Genomic DNA, 22712 nt, shown 5'->3' with positions numbered 1-22712 from the left:
GAGATTCCCCCCCCTTTTTTTTAAAAGGCTGTTCCCCCCTGTGTGAAGCCCCCTCCCCTGCTCTCCTTTCTCCTAGTTGCCCTGGAGAAAGGAGAACAGGGGAGGGGGCTTCACACAGGATGGAGGGAGCAAAGGAACTTCTCAGACGCCGATGGGTAGATGAGCCGTGTCTCACCCCCAGGTCGAAATTCCCCTCCAGGTGTCCAGAGGTGAAGGGAAGCCGCGGCTGTCCTGCCTTGCTCCAGAAATGGAGGGTCAGAAAAATGGCCTCGTAGTTTTCTCCAAGCGATGAATGTTCAAAGGGTTTGAGACGAGAACAAAGGAGAATTTTAAGCCTAGCCTAGCCTCTCTTTCCAGGATGGGGAGCTTGGCGGTTTTCCTGCAGACGTCTCGTTACCCATCCAGGTAACGTCATCAGCGCAGCAGGGGTGACGTTACTTAGCTGGGTCATGAAAAGTCTGCAAAAAAGGTCGGAGAGCACACAGGAGCCTTCATTTCAACCCCCGGGCTACAAATATTCCCTTTCTTAGGGAGCTTTGTTGTGCCTGCACATGTTGCCCCCTCTTAGGCCCAACCTCGTCTCCCTGGACTTGAGCTACAACAACTTCACCGACCTGCTCAGCCTCCTCCCCGTGCTCTCCACCTTGAAAAAGCTCCGGATCCTCGTCCTGCAGGGAAACCCCTTGGCCCTCTTTCCGGGTTACCGAGGTTTTATCATCGACAGCCTGTCCCAAATCTCTGTCTTTGATGACATCATCATCACCCCAGAGGAGAGACACAGCTTCCTCAACCTGTCCTCCTTCCCAGGTGAGTCTTCCTCCTGTCCTGACCTGGAGGCAACTTCTGTCCCGCTGATTAATTGTCCTCATGTCAGGAAGTTTCTCCTTAGTTCCAGGTTGCTTCTCTCCTTGATTAGTTTCCATCCGTTGCTTCTTGTCCCACCTTCGGGTGCTTTGGAGAATAAGTTGACCCCCCCTCTTATTTGGGGCAGCCCCTCAACTGTCAGGTCAACTCCAGTCTCGCTCCCCAGTTTGCTAAACAGCTTCACAGGATGTCTCCTGTCTGGAGCTTGGAGAAATTCAGATTTTTTTCCCCAGAGGCCTTACTGTCGGATGTCAAACTGATAGTCAGCATTGGCAAAATGCGAGGTCTCCCCAACCCGCTTATCCCAGAGGAACTGGAGGGCAGTCCTGACTCCCCAATCATCACTCACAGCTACTACGTGACGTACGAATTTGCCAAGGGTGAAAAAAAAGGGGAGAAGGCAGCCAGCAAGGTAGGGGTGGAGCTTTTTAGTCATTTGTTGTTTCTAAATTATATCGGGGTGCCTGATTAAAAAAAAACAGCCCAAATTGGGGATCAAAAGCAGGATGAAGTGTTTGGGGCCATCGCAGGTGTGTTTGCGCTCCAGCACAGGGGAATATCGACCGCAGGGGACGTGGTGAGCTCACCCTTAGCGACGGTGGATGGAGAAACAATTGAGCCCCTGTCTTCTCGGCCTTCGCCCAAGCTGGACCTGCAGCCCGAGCCAGGAGGTGCGTAAGTTTCTTCCTACGATTAAACACAGCAGGTAGGGAAGAAGGATCCGCTCCTTGCCCTGCTCGGGGTGCAAGGCGCCCAGCTTTTGAGAATCCTCACTGTGGCTGCAGGGCCGAGGCTTAACCAGGCCACTGGAGACGCGCGATATATTGACTGTCACAAAATGAGCAAGGTTTAGCCAGCAAGCCAGGCTGCGAGAATGAAGCAAAGTTAGGGCCAACCGAGCTCAGCGTGGTTGTGAGAAGGACTAGTTTAAAAATAATTTAAAAAGCATGCTGCAGGAACGCAGCGCAAGCTCACATTTCCCCCGTTTTCTTTCTGTGTTTTTACTCCTATAATGTATAGCCAGTTCCTGTCCTTTGCAGAGGAAAACATCTGTTGAGGACTTCTGGGTAACTGAAAAATTTGGGCCATGATGATGAGGGTGATGAATCCCTGGTTTGTGGCTTCAGCTCCCTTTTACCAAAATGTGTCTGCAACCAAGTCCGAGCGATGGTTGACGGAATGGAAAGTTGGTAACTTTAATTTGTTAAATGGCAAAAAAAAAAATTTTGTTCCCCTTTCTCGCCCACGTAGCAAATATGCACTCGACTGCCAAGAAGGGCTGGGCAGAGACCATTGACTGCGATTACCGAAAAGAGCATCTCACCCAGGATCTGGTGGCTCTCAAGGCTTATCTTCTTGCTGGAACCACCGTCTCCGTTGTTGAGGAAAAGGTGTAGTTCTTTTTGTTAAGTTTTGGTTCATAAAAACTTCTCCTTGGACTGGTGTCAGCCTGTGTTTTCTTAAGCACATCATGCCATTCAGCAGAGCTCAATCCTTTGTCTTTCTTTAAACTTGGCTTTCCCAACTTGGACGAAGTTTTTGTCCTTGTCTGCAATAAAGACTATTTTTGCAAGGCTTCCTTCCTTCCTTCCTTCCTTCCTTCCTTCCTTCCTTCCTTCCTTCCTTCCTTCCTTCCTTCCTTCCTTCCTTCCTTCCTTCCTTCCTTCCTTCCTCCCTTCCCTTCCCTTCCCTTCCCTTCCCTTCCCCTGTCCTCTCCAACTTTCTCTTTCATCCAGAGCAATGAAACACACCTTTTCCAGGTTGTCTCCTGGCCTGTGGTCCTCACTCCTGAAGAAAAGACAAGCAAGAAAGGAAAGGGGAAAGGGGAGAAGGGAAAACCCGACTCGGGAAAGGCAGACAAAGGAAAAGAGAAGGAGAAAGACACTGGGAAGGTAAGGCTGAATTCAAGGCCCCGTCGAGAATTGTGGGAAGCCAAACATCGTGTTTTGTGCAACTTCCAGGGTTGGAGGACAGAGGGAAAAACAGATCCACGCCGTCACATCCAGGGTGTGTTTATGGGGGTCAAAAAAGTCAAGATGGTGGCCGTAGCCCTGCAGTCAGATTCCTTTCTGTGCCCAACTAGGGTGGGAACAAAAAGAGAAAGAAGCCCCCTTCGCCAGAGCTCCGAAGCGACCCCCCCACCGTGAAGACCCTGGGCTCCCTTCACGTCAGCTTAGAGAAGCTGCTAGCGGGGGCATCGTTGCTGGAGACCACCTGCGATTTTGGGGTACAGATATCCGAGCGGAACGTCTCCCCGCCATCGCCCAAGGACAAGGTACCAGCTGAGGAGCAAAGTTCCCTTTTCAATGTGCTAAGCACATTGATTTGTGCTTCTTAGATTGTAAGCCGCCCTGAGTCTTCGGAGAAGGGCGGGATATAAATGGGATTAAATAAATAAATAAATAAAATCCTGCTGCACTGAATGTCTGGAAAGATATTTATTTAATCCGTGTGTATAGTTGCTCATCTCGACAAGTGGTGGTGAACTATATTAAATAAAAATGAAAAGACCAATATTCAATAAAAATAAAAGCAAGATCCGATAACAAGTAGTAAATAAAAAAAAATGATATAATAACAAGGGACGTTTTCTGCCATTGGTTGAAATGCAGAAATCTATCTTCTACTTTGCAGGAGAGTAAGAAGGCTGCCAAAAAAGACTCCAAAGCCAAATCTGGGACTGACAGCGTTCGAAAAACACCTGCACCCCCGACCCCCTCCCCTACCAGAGGTAAGCGAGACAGCTGGCCTTCCGGAGTGTTTGCAGCTACTGCGAGTGTATTTTAACCGTCTGAATGACGACTCTCCGAGTTTCTTGGGTTGCAAACATAAGGCTCTCATCCAATACTAAAAAGTTAAGGGTATTCAAAAGTGGTTGGCTTTATTTTTGTATTTAACACCCATCCTTCCATCTTGAGCCCACAGTGGTGTACAAGATCTCAGTGGCAAGGTTTTGCTGCCATCATATGGACTAGGAACTTTTTTTAAAAAAAGGGGGAGAAACGATTGGCAAACCACAATGCCCTGAGCTCCGTTGCTTGAGGGGGCTCCTGTACTGCACTGACCGTTTCTCAACCTTGAGCACTTGAAGGTGGTTGGACTCCAACTCCAAGCATGCTGGCTGGCCGGGGAATTCTGGGAGTTGAAGCCCACTCATGGAGTGATGTATTTCTGATTTTTTTTTCCTCTCTGAGCAGGAAAGGGGCGGAAGAAGGACTCTCCAGAGGGACCCGATTCGCAACTCAGCCAGCCCGTGCCTTTGACCGTGGAGTTTCAGATGCAACACATCAAGTGGGAATCGGCTTCCCCTGTCCTAAAAATGCAGGAAGCCTCAGAATAGGTTTGCAGAGAGCAAGACCAGTTTGGCTTTTAAGAGATGACGCTGGTCCTTTCCTGAGCGATGTGGCTCTTTGCCGCTTTATGCAATGTATAGAATATGGCCAGACTTCTTTTTCTCCTCCTTTAGACCAGAATTTCTGCTGGTTGGGGGAATTCTGGGAGTTGAAATCTACCCATCTTACAGCTGGCAAGATTGGAAAATGCCGCATAAGAGCAAAGAGGAATAACCTACAAGTTAACACTTTCCTGTTGCTGCAATCAATACCCAGATTTATGTGTGACTACTACACAAGGACATGGCATAAATGATAACCCTATGCCGGAATCATCAAACTAAAAGCAGATGCAATGCATCGGTTTTAGCTACACACAAACTTAGCTAAAGTGGGTCTAAAACTTGGCACCAGGAGCAAAGTCAATAAACTGAAAATAATTAAGAGGAGTCTTATTTGCTTAACGACACTCCAGATGTTGTCTGTTTCACACAGCTCCCAGTGTGAGTTCTGAACGTGGCTGCTTCAAAGAGGGGGTTTGTCCTAGATGACTTTCTGTGGCTGCAACTAAGCTTGGTCTGCCAAACGCCTCAACCATAACAACGGATGTTTTTCCCAGCGCAGTTTCCATCTCACTGTTAACAACAAAGGAGTCGTGTTCCTCAGACTTTTATTTTAAAAATTGGTTCAGGGAAGATGATCCCAAGTACATCAGTAGAAAAACAACAACACAAAAATGATATTTAGCCTCCAAACTGGTTAAAATTTTCCACAACTAATGTTAGAAATTTCAGGCAGAGCATTTGTCCTTCACACCACCAGTGCGTTTCGCTTTTAAAAAAAAACAAAACCAACAACAGCAACACAAGACACAGCCCTTAGTGATTACAATCTGCGATTATCTCTATAGATTCTGGCAGAAAATGGATCATCTCAAATCAGCCCAGAAAAATCACTCCTTTGTAGATTACTTCGCATTTGCATAGCTGTGAATTTAAACACAGAGGCAACAGAACACCCACAGCTCAAAGCCGAGGGCTAACCAGGCTGGGGAAGCCAGAGAGATGGAGTGGCACCTATTCCTCTACTTCTGTGCCATCCCTTCCCACCAAGTAGGATCGTGTCCATGCTAGCAATCCTCAATCTTCACGGAGGTAGGCTTCCTCTGCCTCTTCCCTGACGGCCTGCTGGGAGGTCGGTAGCAAAGGTTCCTCTTCCTTTAGCTTCAGGAGCTCCTCCGTCTGTGCCTCAGCCAGCTTGGTTTCGGCTTTCTGGGACAGCTGCCGCGCTTCTTGGACTTGGGTCTTCACTAGCTGGATGTGGTTGTGGGTTGACACTGAGGCCTGGTCAGCCCCTGAAAAGAGGAGGAAGACTCAAATGTCTTTTGTTTTTTGCAGAGGAAGCCTGCAAAGAGTTTGTGCATTTTCAAGGCCACTCAGATTAAGGAAAACCCCAACTCATACTAGGACTGGGATCCAGACATGGTAGACTGAACCAAAGCCAACATGATTAACAACTCTCACTGACTCTACCTCTGGATTTAACCCACAAGGTGTAATTTTCTTGTTGGCAAAGCTAGAAAGGCCCTGGTTTCTCCATTACTTGGTCAAACATTTTATAATGAATGCACACACCCCTTTATATCATGCACGAGTTCCTCCTCAAGACCACCAGGTCAAGTGGAGTCCCTATTATGCATTTGGGAGGTACTGAAGAGTTAAAGGCATATTCTGAAGAAGGTCTGAAGAGAGTTAAGTAACTTCAGCGCTGTTCCACCCTTTCAGAGACTGTTCAGTGAAATATAACATTTCTTGCTAAAACATTTTTCCGACAGGTGGAAAAATGAAGAAGCTATTTGTTTCTGTCAACAGTATGAAAGTGCGGTGGGTCAAGATGAAGAGGCTTGCCCATCTCTCACCTGACTGATATGCTGCTTCTGCGGCCATCTCTGAAAGTCGCAGGGCCGTCATCCACCTGGATTCTAATTTGAGATATTCCTGCTGTTTTGTTGTCATCTAAGCAAAGCCAGAATTAAAACAATTAAATCTGGCACATTTTTTGCACAGCTTACAGATCACTCTCACCCAAGGTTCCTTATTTATGGTCACCCACTAGAAATTACTAAGGATCTGACCCTCTTGGGTCCACACACAACACTGTCAAGATGGTGGAGACCTCCTGAGTCCCCGAAGGACAAAAAGGCACCAAGATCAAGTTGCTCACCTCCACTCGGGCCCCGATGATCACTTGCCAAACCGCATCCTCTTCTTTGGAATTCATTTTCCCCAGGAGATGCGTGTATTTCTGGTACAGGGACACCAGTGTGTAAACTGCCTGTAAACAAACCCAGCCTTTTTAAGGTTGTGCTTGTCTGGAGTTTAACATTTACTTTTTACTTTATATTTGATAATTGAGGGTACTTCTTGGAACCAAGCTATCCTACAGCTTAACATGGAGCTGTATGTGCACCATACTGCCAGACGTGGCATCCTGAAGGCATGTGTCTTACCGTTGTATATTCTGTTAGAGCATCAATTAGTGCGTAAGTAGTTTGAGAAAGGAGAGTCCCGGTGCTGTCAGTTACTAAAGAGACTGCTCTTCGGATCAAGGCTTCATTGCTTAGAGAACCCGGATCGTGTTTCTGAAAGACAAACATTAGTTGCTGCTTCAAAAACAGAATGGCTTTTCAAAACTGGGAGAGAAGGAAATAATCTGTGTTGTCATTAAAAAGAAAAATAAAAGCTAGGAACTGTTATACAACTGGAAACTTGTGTCCCTACAAGTCAACTGGTAAACATAAACATAAGAACACAAGAAATTGAAAGGTTTTACTGGAATAATGGAGCAACCGTTGGCAAAAGAAATGGCAATAAATCTGGGGGTTCTGATTGCTTTTTCGCCTCTTGGCTAAGATTAAGTGACGGATTAACATACATTTTAAGGGCATAATTTCAGGTAAACTATTGAAAACAACTTGGCTATTGCAGAAACTGATTGCTGCTGGGCTCTGAACACCTGCAAAAGCTGTCAAAAGTTGGAGATGGGAAGGAACTAACGGAGGCTTAGCACATAGTGGCAGATTCACCTAAAGACGACAGCAAAACTAAAACTAAGGAGAAGCTCGCATCCTGGCATCAGAACAACACGGGAATTTCTGGGAAACTACCTGTGCAATGGGAATAGCAGCCAAGGTCATTCCAAACCCCAGCGTGGCCATTTTCCTCCAGGGTGCCCTCAGTGCAGGAGCGCATTGTGTCCTCACATTGGAGAAGAGCGGAAAGTTCCGTCTAGAAAACGACACCCATCCCAAGTAAAAGAGCAGCAAACCAAACAACAATAACGAACAAACCCAAGCCGCACAGCCCGAATCCAGCATGTCCAAACCAGCCAACCCGCATTTCGTGGACACCAAGCCAGGGGGCCTCGCCGACTAACCGCAGAGCAGCACAGTAGGAGACCCAGGCAAGGGACGGCTGCGGATGATGGGAAGTGAGGTTCCAGGCGCCCCGGGACCCCCAACCCGCAGAGGCCGCTCGTCCGCCGGTGTAAGCAGCGCCCTTAAGGGCCCGAGGAAGGAGAGCCCGGGGAAGCTGGAAGGTGCCGGGATCTTCCAGGGAAGACGAGCCCCGGCCAGGAGCTCCGGGAAGCGGAGGGAAAAAACAGAAGCCGCCGGTTCTGAATACCCGAAAAAGGCGCAGCAGCGCCACAGCCAACGGCTCCTCGCCGACGCCATCTTGGCTCTTCCTCTCAATGGCAACAAGGCGCGCAGGAAATGACGTATTCTTTACAACGCCCAGAGCGGATTGTTGTAGCTTTCCTGGATTGTTCCACGTGCCTGCAATTACGTCATCCCGGGTTTCTTTTCCTTCCCTGGCTCCTCCTCTCTTTCTGCCCACGCCCTCTTTATTGTGATGTCACCGTTTCTTTTCTGTTCCACTCTAGGATGGAACGAGTTTCCTTCAACTTCCAATGGAAAGCAAAGGTCTGCACCATAGAGCCAGCGAGGCCTAGATCGTCAGACCACAGTCGGTTATTCTTCTTTGCCAAAAGGCTTTCTAATGAAGAAAGGGGGGCGGATCCGCGCATGCGCCCTAAGTATAATGTAATTCATTGAAGAGGGCGCACGCGCCCCTTTACCTGTCACTTGATAAATTTTGCGCAATACTTTTAATGTTACTAATTTGCTCCTCTAATGCTAAAATAAAATTTTCCTAGATGTCTGCGAACATCTGATGAACTTTTCAAAGGAGTTAAGCAGTGAGCATCATCATAAGCCGCCCTGAGTCTTCGGAGAAGGGCGGGATATAAATGTAATAAAAATAAATAAATAAATAAATAAATAAAAGTGAATTTTCAGAATATTTTAAAATTACCCTTTCATAATTTTTATTATTTCTTCATCCCAATATAAGGTGTTCCGGGCATTTCCCTGATTACATTTTTAATTGGCTGGCAAGGTCTAATTAGTGTGTATGTTTGTAGCTGATTAAAAACTAACTTTAATCATTGCTAACTTAATATTGAGGTCAGAATTAAACGCTTCTGAATCCTATGATTGTACACATATTCACACACTTCAAGCAGGCTGCTTTGCACAAAACAGGCATTAATGTTAATCAAGTCAGCAAGCTGGGTGGGAGCCTCTGCTAAATCTTTCAGTCTGAATCCCACCAATAACTCAATTATTGGGTAATTAATTTCCCTTGAAGAGAAACTGAAGTATTCAGGAGCTTCAGACAAATTTCCCATACTTGTACAGCACACTTTTGTCACTTACATAAAGGGTTGGAGTTAAAGCATATGTTAAATTTTATTAATAGGAAATGGAGAACAATAAAAAGCAGCTTTGTTGTTACTTAACTTTTACCTAAACATTTATCAATCATTCAGAATATGTAGGACAGTGTACATGTTCAAATCTCCTGTTTCCCTTTTTTTCAAAAGTTTACACGTTATAAGATGTAGCAATGTGAATTGTTATGCTTACATTTTTGAGCACTTCACATAGACAGTCCTAGGCCTGCAAGTAATTTTATTGACCTGTTTTTTTGAAGACGAAGCTGTCTGACGCCGGAAATATAAAAAACCTCATTAAAAAAAATTCAAAAAGTGCAGATTGGGAGTTAATTTCAGAGTTCAATCAAAGGGAGGAAAAAAGCTGACACTGAAGTGTTTAACAATATCAGGAAATAAAAGGCATGTTACAACTTGCTCAGCCTCATCCAGCTTTTAATATGGATATTCCCACGAGATTATATATACATATAAAAAATGAATTGGAGAGATAAAGTGCATTAATCACTCTCTGAGATTTTGATACTTGATAAATAGATTTTAAAAAAGAAACCTTAGATTGAAACCAAGTGGTTCTTTAAAAAGCATCAGAATTAGCATGAAACAAAATTTAAGTCTGGAAAAACGCTGGAACAGAAAAGGGTATTTGGTCCAGTTGAGGTCTCCAGGCTCCAGAACCGCAACAAGCTGTCGTCACTTCAGCACAAGGAAGTAAGTCGTCCATCCAGCCAACAACAGCGCTCCAAACAAGACGGTGTAACTGAACAGCACAAAAGCCAGGAGTTCCTTCAGCACTTTCAGAAAATGAAGAGTAAAGGATTCTTGCACCATCCTGGATTTCAAAGTTGGTGGGGAAAACTGCATGGGAACAGCTGGCTCTGGAGGAGGAAGGGAAGGAGGTGAAAAGAGAACTTCAGAATTAAAGATGCCACAAAATAGAAGCTGGTTCGTGATCTACGGCAGGGATTTAAAGCAGTGCATATTAGACAGAACTAGTGAGAAAGAAGCTTTATTGGGCACTGTCTTTGGTTGGTGAGTAAATTGGCCTAGGATTAAAATATGTGTCTGTTTGGGAGTGAGGTCCCTGTCTTTGGACTGGAAGATAATTTTGCAAGATCTGACCATAATTTTTAAGAAAGCTGATCCTAGTGGCCGGCCCGAGAGGATTCCAGGGTTGTGCACCCACAGAACCTCAAGATATATAACTAATGGTCCATTAGTACCAACTAAATCCAGTCATCAAAGCAGTCAATTCTTCCAGAGGGAGTCTACTTTAATATTTAATGTTATAATTGCATCTAATGGACAGGCTGCCGGGAAAACAACGTTTCTGGTTTGGCGATTATCTACAAATAGTTTGGCCTGCATCTTTCCATCCACGTAAAATAAGGGGAGGGCAGATTTAAAATTAATCTCCCCATCAAAATGATCTGCAACACTGTAATAACTTGATAGTGCCTAAATTTTATAAAAAGTTCATTTTCAAAAACGTGTGGTTGGGGATCTAATAGATGCTGCCGTATCTTTACGATTTGAGATATTTTGCTTTGAGCGTGTTAATTATACTAAATTTTCCTTTTACTAAGAGAAATGTACTAACAGGGCAGCTAATAATTACTCTCACTTTAGTCCCAAAGGTGGAAAAAAACAAGCCGAGATCCGCATACTACTAATTGAGATTATTTTTCTTCCCATCAACATACAAATTAGACAGCCAGCAAACCAAGGACCTGCAATGTATTTTCTTTTAAAAAAACTTTCAGAGAATTTCCTTAAAATCCCCAGACGTATGATTTTCAGCAGCAATGCACGTTTGGATGAGAACATTATCTTGCATAAGATTATAGTTCTTATAATTAAACCACGACACCTCTTCTATAAATAAAAGTTAATTAATAAAAGTTAATTAATACTTCAATGCGGATCAGTTCCTCACCTTTTCTGAAGGACGAGGTTTGAGGATCCTTTTTGTGGCTGTATCTTGAGTGAGCGGCTTCTGGACGTGGCTGGACCTTCTCTTCATCTGAAGAGGCAGCACAGCGAGGCTCTCTCTATATATACGCCGGACGAGTGAAACACTAATAGGTGTGGCCAGAGGGTAATTCTGCAATGGGATACACAGATCTCCTTTGTTCTTCACTGCACAGTAAAACACATATCCCGAGGCTTTTTAAAAATGAAAATAGTAAGTAATAAGGAAAGTGGTTTTTAAAGAGATTCTTCAGTACTTGCAGTGTAATAAATTTCTTACCCTTTAAGATACCACTGGACTTTTCTACTTTTCCAAAATAGTACAGGGTAGGTTTTTATGTCTAGCCACTGGGTAATATAAATCTAAGTAAAGATCCATTATTGAGAGTAACTTTCTCCTCAGTGTTGCAATGGTAATTTTTACTATGAAATGGAGGCAGGTTTACGTGCCACGCTGCAGCCGTTAACTAGAAGAAATGTGTTATGCTTATTAAAAGATGTGTGGTTGTTCAACACAAAGTGAACGTACGACGACAGCTAAACATAGATGGATAGAGCTGAAAACAGCACGTTTTCAAATTCAACATCTGCTTTAAATCTCTCAACTGACAACAAGCAGCCATTTGGTGCTTGGATCTGTTTCGCTCAGCCAGTTGCTTATGTACCTGAGTGTATTTCTCTGCGGGCAGAGCAACAATCACTGGGCTCTAATTCCCCACAAGAGACCACAATGCAACTCTGCTGGTCCCGTCAGGGCCACGTGGCCAAGTCCTTCATTTTGCAATGTCCCTTACTTAGGGACAATTTTCTCCCTCGGCTACTTGAGTATCCTATGAAAAATTATTAAATGTTATGTTGGTTCCGTTTAAAATGTAAAAAAAAAAAAGCCAAATTCAGAGGTGCTGAAAATAACACGGGGGGAGAAATGGAAGGCAGGAAAATGGCATAAGGCACGCAGGCCGTTTGGCACTTTAGGAAAAAAAAGACGACTTCTGCTTATAACTTATTTTTTTTTACGTTTACCTGTTTTGCAGCAGAAATCTTGCATTATGCCTCTCTTTATCTCTAACTTGAAAAGCATGTTACTGCTCTATTTAAAGTTTTATTTTCCCCTTCTGTTTACCTGACTCTTCCTAGCTATTATACCCTAAAAGGTCTCAATTACCTCCTCCCCCCCTCCCCCATTTGGCTTAGACATTATGGCTTGCTTGACAAATGGACTCTAAATTTAATCAGGAGATCTTATTATCAAATTATTAGCCTTGTGATCATCCAGGCCTCCATCAAAAGTAGATCAAAATCAAACTACCCAGGAAGTTGTTAAGAGGATAATTATCTCCCCCGAGACTCGGTCAACATTGTCCAGAAATGAAGAAAGTTTCCTGATTCTAAGGTTTTGCATTCATGGGGCTGTGGCACTCTGGAGAATGGGGAGTAACACAGCTATTGCAATAACGATGTTGAATGGGAATCATATTTTTACATTGAAAAGGAAAGGGTCTACTGCCACTATTGTAGAAACTGCGCGCGTTCAGTAAAGCAGTCACACACACACACACAAGCTGGAAAATGCCTGTTTGCCTCTTTATAACATTTATCTTCTCGGTTTTCAAATGTAATATTTCAGTACTTTTTAAACATGCTTCTTTGTTTGCAACTGAATGAGGTTTGATTAGACAATAACTCTCGTGTTCTTCTCCCACTATTCGCAATAATGTTCAGTGCAAAAATGTTTGTTCAATATGGAGGACCTGTAAGCGTTTAAAGAGATATTAACGAGAGGAGGAGAGCAGGATTTTTCAAAATAGGCAGCAAAGCAATATTTCCAGGATTGCCATCGAAAACTGTGAGAAACAAGGAAACGAATTCCATCAAAATAGGAGGGTCGGGGTAGAGCTGTGTAACCTAAGTGGCAGATCTGTTACAGATTTACAGACTTTCAAGCTTTCAAGAATGGCAGCCCAAGAGGGAACATGGTTAGAGTGTAATCTACCAGCATGACTAACTGTCTGGGGAGAAAAATTAAGAATATCGGTGGACTGAAAGATGGAAACCAAGCTAAGAACAGAATGGGAAGGAGAAGGAAATATTAGGGAAAAACGTCCCGAAAGACTGTGCAACACACACTAAAAAAAGTAGGATTTAGAAACCATAAGTAGTCGTCCAGGAACGACACACGGAAGCAAAGCAAACGCAGATCGCCAGGCTGGGCTTCCCTCCTGGGTCTGTATTTGTTAGACAGCAGCTGAGAAGCCATCTTCCTCGCTGCATTTCAGTCCACTTCCTCTTCTCTCTTCCGAAGGCCTCGGTTTCCCCTGAGGTACTCTGCACGTCGACCGAGTCCTGCTTGGCCTGTTCCGCCTGCCGCTTCGCCTAGAAGGGCGGCGGCTCCAGCTTCTCCATCAGTGACTTGACCCAGCTTGTTCCGTTGATCAGCTTGGTGGTGGCGATGACGTATTCGGTGCCCCCGTCCTCCATCTGAGAGAGGAACCGGAGGGCTGCGATTTCGGCGTAGGTCACGCCTCCCAGAAAGAATATGAGAGTCACACGGTTTTCTCCCTGCTGGCCTGGAATTGAGAGAGAAAAAGCTGAAAACCGCCTTCAAAATCCTATTTTGTGCTTTGCCGCTCATTCCCATCCACTCAACAACCCTCTTGCGATGCAGTTCAGGGCAGTTCGGTCACAATGAAAAAGTATACTATGCTATCGTTTGAGTGTGAACAAACGTGTGTGTATATAGGGAGTCCTCAACTTACAACCAGAAATGGGATTAGAATGTCTGTCGCTAAGTTGCTGAGCGAGGCATGTATCATTTTACAACCTTTATTTGCCAGTTGTTAAGCGAATCACGTGGCTGTTCAGTGAACCGCATGGCTTCCCCCACTGACTTTGCTGGTCGGAAGTGGCTGGGAAGGTCATCATAAAGACAGGACAAGCGACCGAATTTGATCACACGACCCTGAGAACCACAGTCATAAGCCTGAGGACGTCGTAACTCACTTTTTCTTTCAGTGTCCTTGTAACTTTGATCAGCCGCTAAACAAATGGTTGCAAGTCAAGGATTCCTTGTAATGCCGCCACACAGGAGGTACGAAGTGCAATGCAGAATTTAAATGTGATTAAACCTAATCAAGATTCTTTGGGTATTGTAATATTTTGGAAACAGCTGGTGCCTCCCAGAGTTTACCTATCATCCCATTTGTGTGGCCACACTGGGACCCCCCAAGTCTGCAAGAGGCAACTGGGAGCACTTAAAATACATATCCCGGCTTGAACAGGATGTCCAAGGAGACTTACGCTTCTTCTGAAGCCCGGTTGGCAGCTGTTGCCTCTCCTCAAAGTGTGGGCCAGGAAGTAACTTTAGGACTTCCTCGATGCTTCGCCAACCTGGCCGGGCAAGCAGCTGTGCCAGGCGCACACTGAGAGGCGCGTAACCGCTGTAGACGTAAGAGATATCGTTCGGGTTCTGCAGGTAGCAAAGAAGGGGGCGGAAGTGAAGAGGAACAGCAGGTTAACTCAGGACCACTTTGCAAGTCGTCTCTTAAAAGCCGCAAGAGGCGGGGGTGAGCTTGCCTGTTCATTGACGTCGTCCATCCATAAACGCAGAGTTTTCCGTATAGTTGGGTAATTGTTTCGGCTGCCCACCTGAGGCTTCAACAGCCCAGCCTTTTCTAGGTTATTTAAAGTCAGGATGTGTTCGTAGCCGTAAGTCTGTAACAAGCACCATGGCCTTTTAGTGTCAGCATTTTATACATTATTTACGAAGTGGTGAGTTCACCCACTGAGATTAGAGCCTTGGTGGAGCAGTGGGCTGATGCCTCCTTAAGTAACACCAGCTGCCTGCAATTAGCGCAGGTTCGAGTCCCACCAGGCTCAAGGTTGACTCAGCCTTCCGTCCTTCCGAGGTAGGTAAAATGAGGACCCAGATTGTTGGGGGCAATTAAGCTGACTTTGTAATAATGCCGCTTGGGGGTGTGTGAAAGCCCTAATAAGCAGGCATATACATAGAATGAAGGCTACTGCTAAGCTTGTAAGCTGCCCTGAGTCTTCGGAGAAGGGCGGGATATAAATGGGATTAAAATAAATAAATAAATAAAAAATAAATAAATCTGCCTGCCAGGTTGAAAGGAAAGGGGGGAAAAAAGGATTTTCAAATCTATGAATTCATTTTTGCTTTCTTTTCAAGGATTTGAAAGTCCAGCTTTAACATTAAAAACCTCTCACCGTTTCTAGTCTGCATTTTAGTCTGCAAACGATTTTCAGGGGAAATATGGAATTATAACGACTATTCAAATAAGAAAAAAAAGGAAGCCTGACTGACTACTGCATAGTCAAGCAAAATGAATCGTAAGGCAGGATAAAATATCTTGATCTTCTGGTTGATTTTTTTTCCTTTCCTTATCTGCGACTGTTTTTTCATTCTACAAAACTCTCCAAATCGTTTAAGGTCTTCCCCAAGCTGTATCAATATTTGCCTGTAGGAAAGCCTCACCTGGAGGATTTCTCTCTTGTAATGATCCAGCACCTTCTGCTTTAAGCCACTGTTGCACACCGACTGCAGGCAAACGAGCCTCAGTATCTTAATCAAGGGATACTTTTGGGCAATACAATCTTCTATGTAACTGTTGACCTGCGCAGAAAAAAAAATCAATTAAATTTTCAGTCAAAATCACGAGCTTGCATAGAGGTTGCCTTCTTTGCAGAAATGACAACGTGCTGAACATCCTGGATTTCAAAAATCTCTTGTACCAATCTGATGAAGGCTACCTTTTATTCTGTGGTTTTTATTCACCTGTTAGGGATCACTAAGGGCAGTGTTTCTCAACCTCGGCCACTTCAAGAAAGGTGGCCTTCAACTCCCAGGATCCTCCAGCCAGCCATGTTGGCTGGGGAATTCTGGGAGTTCATTAGTAGCTAAGGTGGAGAAACATTGGCTATGGGATTAGTTTGGTCACAGCAATCTGGGTTTCAAAGATATTTAAACCCCACGTTATGGATACTATTTTCTTCAATTAATGCCTGTAGCCAGATGTACACCCACCTCAATTCCACAAGAAACCAGATTATGCAAAACACATCAGCTATTTGAGAAAACATTGGCCTACCTTATCGGTATCTATGCCGGACATAAATTCTTGTTCCACCGTTAAATTATCGAAGAAGTCTTCAGAGGCTTACAATACAAAAATGAAACGAGTTGCAAAGAAGGAACTTAACGGGATCCCGAGATATTTTAATAGCAGGGATACTGCTGAGATCTGGCCAACGGCCAAAACTGAGGGAAAAGGTTAAAACTGGTTCGGTCTTTATCTTCATTCAAGAGGGGACACTTACCCTCCCTTATGCCCGTCCCCCCAAAAGATACTCTTGAGTTACTCACTGGTGATGTCTTTGATGAGTTCAGCGATGGAGGTGTGGTTGGCCAAAGAGCTTCTCGCAGCCTGCATGTGTGGCAGCTGCGAGACAAACTGCTTGATCTCCCCCACCGTTTTGGCGTGGTGCCTTTCCTAAGAACGTAAATCAGAGTCCAGAGCCATTCATTTCATTTATATCCCCCCCTTTATCATTTTTACAATGATGTAAAAATGCCCGAGGTCACCCAGCTGGTTTTTTAAAGGCTAAGGTGGAACTAGAAGTCACTGTCTCCCACTTTCCAGCTTCATGCCTTAATCACTTTATTAAACCAGCTCTCCTTCCTCGCAGCCCCATTAATCTTGTTTGGATTATTTGCCCTTTTGCACAGAAGCTTTCTAACCCCCCCCCCAACCATCTGAGAGGTCATCATTTGTCAAATCTCAGGTGGTTTTTCCAAAGCAGGATTAGTGGAATTATCTCCATAGCAATGAAAAGCAGAGAGCATAACTCTAAGGACTGGATAACCATGAACTATAATGATCTATTAATTAATCTTTTTTCAGGGCAAAGTAAGAGTGGGGAAAAAAACCATGCAAATCCCACACGCTCACTGACAAGTGCAAAAGGGCAGGGAAGTGACAACGATACGAATGGCAAGCCCAGGCACGGAGACCATAATGAAGCTGGCCATTAACAGGCTGCTTCTGCCACTTGTAAGCTCCTGTTTCATTATCACCTATTAGATCTGACAATGCGCCATCCCCTTTTCCTTCCTTCCTGTGCAAAAATACGAATATCCATCGTATCAATTACAGGACTCAGATCTGAACACAACCCCTGGCTCTAGAGAGAAGCTTTTTTCAAGGCAGCCGTACAAAATTTGGGTACTGGGTTAGTGACAACATAGTTGGAATCTAAGAGAAGGTGGATGAAGTACGGGTAGCCCTTGACTTACGACCACAATTTATGTTGTTCAGTGAGCTCCCCCCCCCCCCCCCCGTTTTACCATCTGAGGCAGGTGTTATGCTTTATTACCTCAAAAGCAGCCGAGATGATTTTGGCTTTCTTGCTCAAGACGCTGCCCACGGCGTTGAAGTTTTTGTCGCGGATCTCTGCGTACAGCTCCTCCGCGGAGTTCAGCTGCAGCTTCTTGGCCTCGGTGGGGAGCTCCTTGGCAGCCTCGCCCTGCTTCTTGGGGGCAAACTTTTCGGGGGGAAGCTTCACGTACGCTGCAAAAAAAAACAAAAACGAGGCAGATGTTTTAAAGGAAACCCCAGGAGAGACACATTGAAGATATACAGGTACTCCTTGACTTATGACCAAAGATTTCTGTTGCTAAGTGAGACATATATTGAGTTTTACCCCATTTTAGAAAGGGGATCACAGAACCCTGGGACACTGCGACAGTCATAAATATGAACCAGTTGCTGAGCAAGGAGGCCGGAAAGGTCATACCTGTGAAAAATGGTCCTAAGTCACTTTTTTCAGTGCTGTTGTAACATTGAACAGCCGCTAAATGAACTGTTGTGAGTCGAGTTCTATCTGTGTATGACTTGATAATGAGGAACCTGCTTCCTCCAATTTCCCCCCGAACAACCCTGCGAGGAACGGACGGAGCTTCTACCTTCTCGTCCGTGATCTTACTTACTGTTCTGAATTCCGTATATTTCATCAATCAGGCCCTCGTAGGTCAGCTGGGTAGCCAGAGGAGAGATCAAATCCACGTTGCGGTCAAGCAGCAGAAGGGTGTCGAAGACGGGCAGTATGGGGTTCTGGATCCCCGAAAACTCCCTCTTCATGCGAATCATCATGTTTGCCACATGCTGCAATCCAGAGAATCCAGCAGGTTACGGCCAAGGCTAACCTCGCAAAGACCAGGAGACTTTAAAAGTACGTTTCTCACGCTCTGCTCTGCTGGCTCAGCTCTCAATTCCTAGACATCCAAGCCAAGCAGATCCTGCTCTCCACCATCTCTGCCTATTTCAGACATTGCCCAAATTACGTGGCAGACATTCTACCGTTCCTGTGCTTTGACCCTCTGCAGTTAGGACCTTCTGTTGAGCTGCTTTTCGTCAGCGACAAACCTTCCACAGCCTCTGTTTAAGCATCTAAATCGGAGGCTTCCAACCTCGAGAACTGACTTCTGGACTTCAACTACCAGGATTTCCCAGCCAGCCAAAATTTGTGCACTGGGTTGGTCACAACATGGATGGAATCTATAGAGAAGAGGGATAAAGTATTCTTTTGTCCCTCCTGAGAACAACAGCGGAGACACACATGTGGCTGGGGAATTCTGGGAGTTGAAGTCCACCAGTCTTAAAAGTTACCATGGTTGGACACTGCTAGTTTAAATGATCTAGACAAAGGGGCCCTCATTGCAAAAGAGGCTGGCAGGAAGTTCAACTGAGCTACACATTAGGAAAGACTTTCCAGCTTATTTTTACCCTGGCACACTCCCCTTTTCCAAAGATGAGTGGGATGGTTCCGTAGAGAGCCTGGAGCGTCACGAGTCCTTTTGCCGCATGGTAGAGGCTGGTTTGATCATTTTCTAAGTAACACTCCTATGAGAAAGGAAAGTCACTCTCAATTTTCCAGGAAGCCAGCATTTCCTGCAATTGGAAACGAGGCCCGGAGAGCCCCAGGTTCCCGTCTCGGGAGTGGCCTCCTTAGCCCTCTGCAGCTTCTGACCTTAAAGGCGTTTTCTGACTCCATGGACAAAAGGTCTCCATCAAAGGGAATGAGGTCCAGGCTGTATTCCTCTCGGTGAACAAAAGAGTGCAACACGTCCAGTTCTTTGAGGCGCTGCTCGCATAACAAACTGCGACGCGGCACAAACAAGATGTGGAAATCGCGCTGCGGACAGCGGATTTTATCTTCGCTGGAAAAGGAGAAGTTTATCCAATTAACCCAGCTGAATTTTAATAGTCTCTGGACCAGTTCAAATGATCATCAATCATTCATTCATTCATTCATTCAATGTATATAGAGCACTCTGTTAATTTATTAAATATTAAGTTATCACTAAATCAGGAGCGTCCAACCTTGGCAACTTTATGACTTGTGGACATCTATCTACTCCTAGAATTCATGAGTCATGGCTGGCTGGGGAATTCTGGGGCTTGAAGTCTACAAATCCTGAAGTTGCCAAGATTGGACACCCCTGATTTAGATTAATAAGGACCCCCGATTCAAAACTGGCTCTGGACAGTGTACAGACCTAAAAGCTGATTAAAAAATGAATAAGCATTAACTGGGGGAAAAAGCCATATATTCTGACCTTCCCCTGCCAACATAAACAGTAGAGTTTGTCCTCGTGAGAAAGCCCACAGCCAACCCCAGAGACATTACCTAAGCATATTGTCGGCAATGATGTCCATGAGCTCCAGTCTGGGCCTGACAAAGAAAATAATGTTCTTGACATCAGCTGGTGGAAGAAGACCTCCTTTAAGGGTGAACATTTTCTCCACCTCATGTTCCTGGAAGGAAACAATCAAAACAAAGATGAAAATATTCAGTTTTGTTTGAATGTTTGAGAAAGAGAAGGGGTTTGAGGATCGGCTTGCTGACAGAGGTAATAGCAAGTCTTTTTCGAAATAGAAGCTCACCGCTCTCTGTATCGCTCCAGATGTGCCAAATGTGTTTCCCCCCCTCCCCACAGGAAGAGAACAAGGCATGCATGCTTTTAAAATGAAAGAGCTAGTGCTTTATCACATTTCTAGCTCTTGCCAATATCTTACCTTCAGAAGAGAATACTGTGCAATCAATCCAAAGGGCCCAGTAAGATACTCATCCCACACAATAGCCTAAGGGGGAAAAAACAGATTTAAGAGAAACACTTTGGAAGACATATAAATGTATCAATGTATAATAAGTACCAATAAGTAACAACAATGAATCCAAAATATTGATAACAAGAATATCAATGTATAATAAAAACTGAACACTGATGAGTAACAATAAAAATATGCATAAAAACATAAACAAGCAGCACTATAGAATACAATAATATAGAATACTTTATTTGGCAAAGTGTGATTAGACGCACAAGTCTCTGGTGCAGCAGCTCTCAGTGTACATGCAGAGCAACAGAATAATAATATCACTGAATAACAAATGATAATTTATAATAGCGAATAGTATCAGTGTAGATTAATATCAACAAATGACAAATGATGACACTTTAAAGTATCAATGCATAATAAGTATCAGTGCACAGTATCAGTGCATAACACTGATGAACCAATGATAAATTAAAAATACCGATAGGCAATAAATATATACCGCACAATAATATCAATGAATAACAAAGGATGAGAACAATACTTGAGACTATCAATGCAGAGTACGTATCGATGGGAAAGGATATCAGTGCATAGTAAATAACGATAATTAAAAATATCAGTGCAGAAGGGCATCAATGCATAAGAAATATCCACCAATGACACCTGAGAAGGAGGAGGAGAATATTTAAAAATAGGATCAGGGTTAGGGAGGGGAGGACCCATCCGCCCCGGCCGGCGGTGGAGGATGGGCCTCCGGCGGGCCCGCGCCTACTTTGGATCCGGCGCATTTGTCGAGGAAGGCGCGCAGCTCGCGGCGCCCGGCTTCCCTGAGCGCCGTCAGCGGGACGCGGCCCGAGCTGAGGTGCGCCGCCATTGCCGCTGCGCTGGCCACGCCCACGCCGGTCACGTGAGGCGGCCGAGGAGGAGGAGGAGGAGGCGGGCCCTCGCCGCCGCCACGCCCCCTCCGGTTCAGACGCTCACCTGGACGTCCAGGTGAGGCTCGCCCCGCGATTTCTGGGCTCCTGAATTATAGTATCTATCCTGTTGCAATTCTGTGGTCCCGTGTTAAGAATATTTTATCGTGTCTAGTGTATTGACTATGTACTTCTTCTTTTTTCTTTCTTTCTCTTTCCTTCCTTCCTTCCTTCCTCTGTGTCCCCTATTCCTATGTTTTCAGGAAGCAACCGGACTTTGTTTTTCTTTGAAGACGTTTCGCTTCTCTTCCAAGAAGCTTCTTCAGCTCTGACTGCATGGTGGATCCTGCCATTCCCCACCATCCAGTCAGAGCTGAAGGAGCTTCTTGGAAGAGAAGCGAAACGTCTTCAAGGAAAAACAAAGAAAGTCCAGTTGCCTCTTGAAAAAGCACCTTTGGGACAACCATGACCTGGATGACAGAGAATCTCCATAAACATATCTATCTATCATCTATCTATCTATCTATCTATCTATCTATCTATCATCTATCTATCTATCTATCTATCTATCTATCTATCTATCTATCTATCTATCTATCTATCATCTGTCTGTCTCTGTCTGTCTGTCTGTCTGTCTATCTATCTATCTATCTATCTATCTATCTATCTATCTATCTATCTATCTATCTATCTATCATCTGTCTGTCTGTCTCTATCTATCATCTGTCTGTCTGTCTGTCTATCTATCTATCATCTGTCTGTCTCTGTCTGTCTGTCTCTATCTATCTATCATCTGTCTGTCTGTCTGTCTGTCTGTCTGTCTGTCTCTATCTATCTATCTATCTATCATCTGTCTGTCTGTCTCTGTCTATCTATCTATCTATCTATCATCTATCTATCTATCTATCTATCTATCTATCTATCTGTGTCTTTTTCTTTTTATCTATCCTTTTCATCTTTTTCTATCCATATACTGATGTTTTATTTAAATTTACATTTGTGTTTGTATGAATAATGTGTTTTATTAGTGTTGCATATCAGTGAGAAAACCAAGAAAATTAAGATCATGGCATCCGGCCCTCTCAATTCCTGGCAAATAGATGGGGAAGAAATGGAGGTAGTGACAGATTTTATTTTCCTGGGCTCCAAGATCACCGCAGACGGGGACTGCAGCCAAGAAATTAAAAGACGCTTGCTCCTGGGGAGGAAAGCCATGGCAAATCTAGACAGCACACTAAAAAGCAGAGACGTCACCCTGTCAACAAAAGTGCGTATAGACAAGGCTATGGTCTTCCCAGTTGCAATGTATGGCAGTGAAAGTTGGACCATAAGAAAGGCTGAGCGCCAAAGAATTGAGGCCTTTGAACTCTGGTGCCGGAGAAGACTCCTGCGAGTCCCTTGGACTGCAAGGCGATCAAACCGGTCAGTCCTAGAGGAGATCAACCCTGACTGCTCTTTAGAAGGCCAGATCTTGAAGCTAAAACTCAAATCCTTTGGCCACCTAATGAGAAGGAAGGACTCACTGGAGAAGAGCCTCATGCTGGGAAAGGTTGAGGGCAAGAGGAGAAGGGGACGACAGAGAATGAGGTGGCTGGATGGAGTCACTGAAGCAGTAGGCGTGAGCTTAAATGGACTCCAGAAGATGGTAGAGGACAGGAAGGCCTGGAGGAATGTTGTCCATAGGGTCGCGATGGGTCAGA

At 44.7% G+C, this 22712-nt stretch overlaps 4 protein-coding genes across 12 annotated transcripts in view; 1 reads left to right on the top strand and 3 right to left on the bottom strand.

The window, feature by feature from the left end:
• The window catches only part of MLXIP (MLX interacting protein), a 31259-nt gene extending 26213 nt beyond the window's left edge, over positions 1 to 5046 (top strand). For 2 of the 6 annotated variants that reach the window (XM_083373769.1, XM_083373773.1), the window contains 8 exons: positions 569 to 807; positions 1098 to 1276; positions 1412 to 1535; positions 2116 to 2255; positions 2625 to 2756; positions 2948 to 3139; positions 3499 to 3595; positions 4062 to 5046. In XM_083373769.1, the coding sequence (XP_083229895.1) occupies positions 569 to 807; positions 1098 to 1276; positions 1412 to 1535; positions 2116 to 2255; positions 2625 to 2756; positions 2948 to 3139; positions 3499 to 3595; positions 4062 to 4204 (1246 nt within the window). In that variant the 3' untranslated portion in view covers positions 4205 to 5046. Of the gene's footprint in view, positions 1 to 568; positions 808 to 1097; positions 1277 to 1411; positions 1536 to 1884; positions 1978 to 2115; positions 2256 to 2624; positions 2757 to 2947; positions 3140 to 3498; positions 3596 to 4061 lie in introns of those variants that run through there. The other 4 variants (XM_083373770.1, XR_014493794.1, XM_083373772.1 and 1 more) reach the window with 4 other exon arrangements.
• Positions 4850 to 8470, bottom strand: DIABLO (diablo IAP-binding mitochondrial protein). 2 transcript variants are annotated; one of them, XM_083373775.1, is made up of 6 exons: positions 7880 to 8470; positions 7363 to 7483; positions 6706 to 6837; positions 6420 to 6530; positions 6115 to 6211; positions 4850 to 5550 (listed from the first exon to the last, which is right to left on the bottom strand). In XM_083373775.1, the coding sequence occupies exons 1-6, from the start codon at positions 7927 to 7929 to the stop codon at positions 5336 to 5338; spliced, it is 726 nt and encodes a 241-aa protein (XP_083229901.1). In that variant the 5' UTR covers positions 7930 to 8470; the 3' UTR covers positions 4850 to 5335. The 2 variants fall into 2 exon arrangements, with proteins under 2 accessions (XP_083229901.1, XP_083229900.1); XM_083373774.1 differs by having other exon boundaries at positions 7363 to 8470.
• A 938-nt stretch (positions 8471 to 9408) lies between these two features.
• LOC310646894 (uncharacterized protein) lies at positions 9409 to 9854 on the bottom strand (the record flags this gene model as incomplete). Its single annotated transcript, XM_083373697.1, has 1 exon — positions 9409 to 9854. The coding sequence occupies one exon, from the start codon at positions 9852 to 9854 to the stop codon at positions 9684 to 9686; it is 171 nt and encodes a 56-aa protein (XP_083229823.1). The 3' UTR covers positions 9409 to 9683.
• VPS33A (VPS33A core subunit of CORVET and HOPS complexes) lies at positions 9409 to 21507 on the bottom strand. Of its 3 annotated transcripts, none has more exons than XM_083373695.1 (15): positions 20871 to 21507; positions 20054 to 20119; positions 19665 to 19792; positions 19005 to 19194; positions 18761 to 18877; positions 17965 to 18139; positions 17352 to 17545; positions 16342 to 16468; positions 16067 to 16134; positions 15454 to 15591; positions 14535 to 14672; positions 14259 to 14427; positions 11627 to 13528; positions 10927 to 11094; positions 9409 to 9868 (listed from the first exon to the last, which is right to left on the bottom strand). In XM_083373695.1, exons 1-13 carry the CDS (start codon positions 20970 to 20972, stop codon positions 13335 to 13337), a joined length of 1806 nt encoding a protein of 601 aa, XP_083229821.1. In that variant the 5' UTR covers positions 20973 to 21507; the 3' UTR covers positions 9409 to 9868; positions 10927 to 11094; positions 11627 to 13334. The 3 variants fall into 3 exon arrangements, with proteins under 3 accessions (XP_083229821.1, XP_083229822.1, XP_083229820.1); XM_083373696.1 differs by having other exon boundaries at positions 13112 to 13528; XM_083373694.1 differs by having other exon boundaries at positions 10927 to 13528.
• Positions 21508 to 22712: the final 1205 nt, after the last annotated feature.

Source organism: Vipera ursinii (assembly GCF_947247035.1).
Source record: "Vipera ursinii genome assembly, chromosome: 14".
Classification (NCBI taxonomy): Eukaryota; Metazoa; Chordata; class Lepidosauria; order Squamata; family Viperidae; genus Vipera; species Vipera ursinii.
The sequence above is the reverse complement of the archived record's forward strand: the minus strand, read 5'-3'. Positions and strand labels throughout refer to the sequence as shown.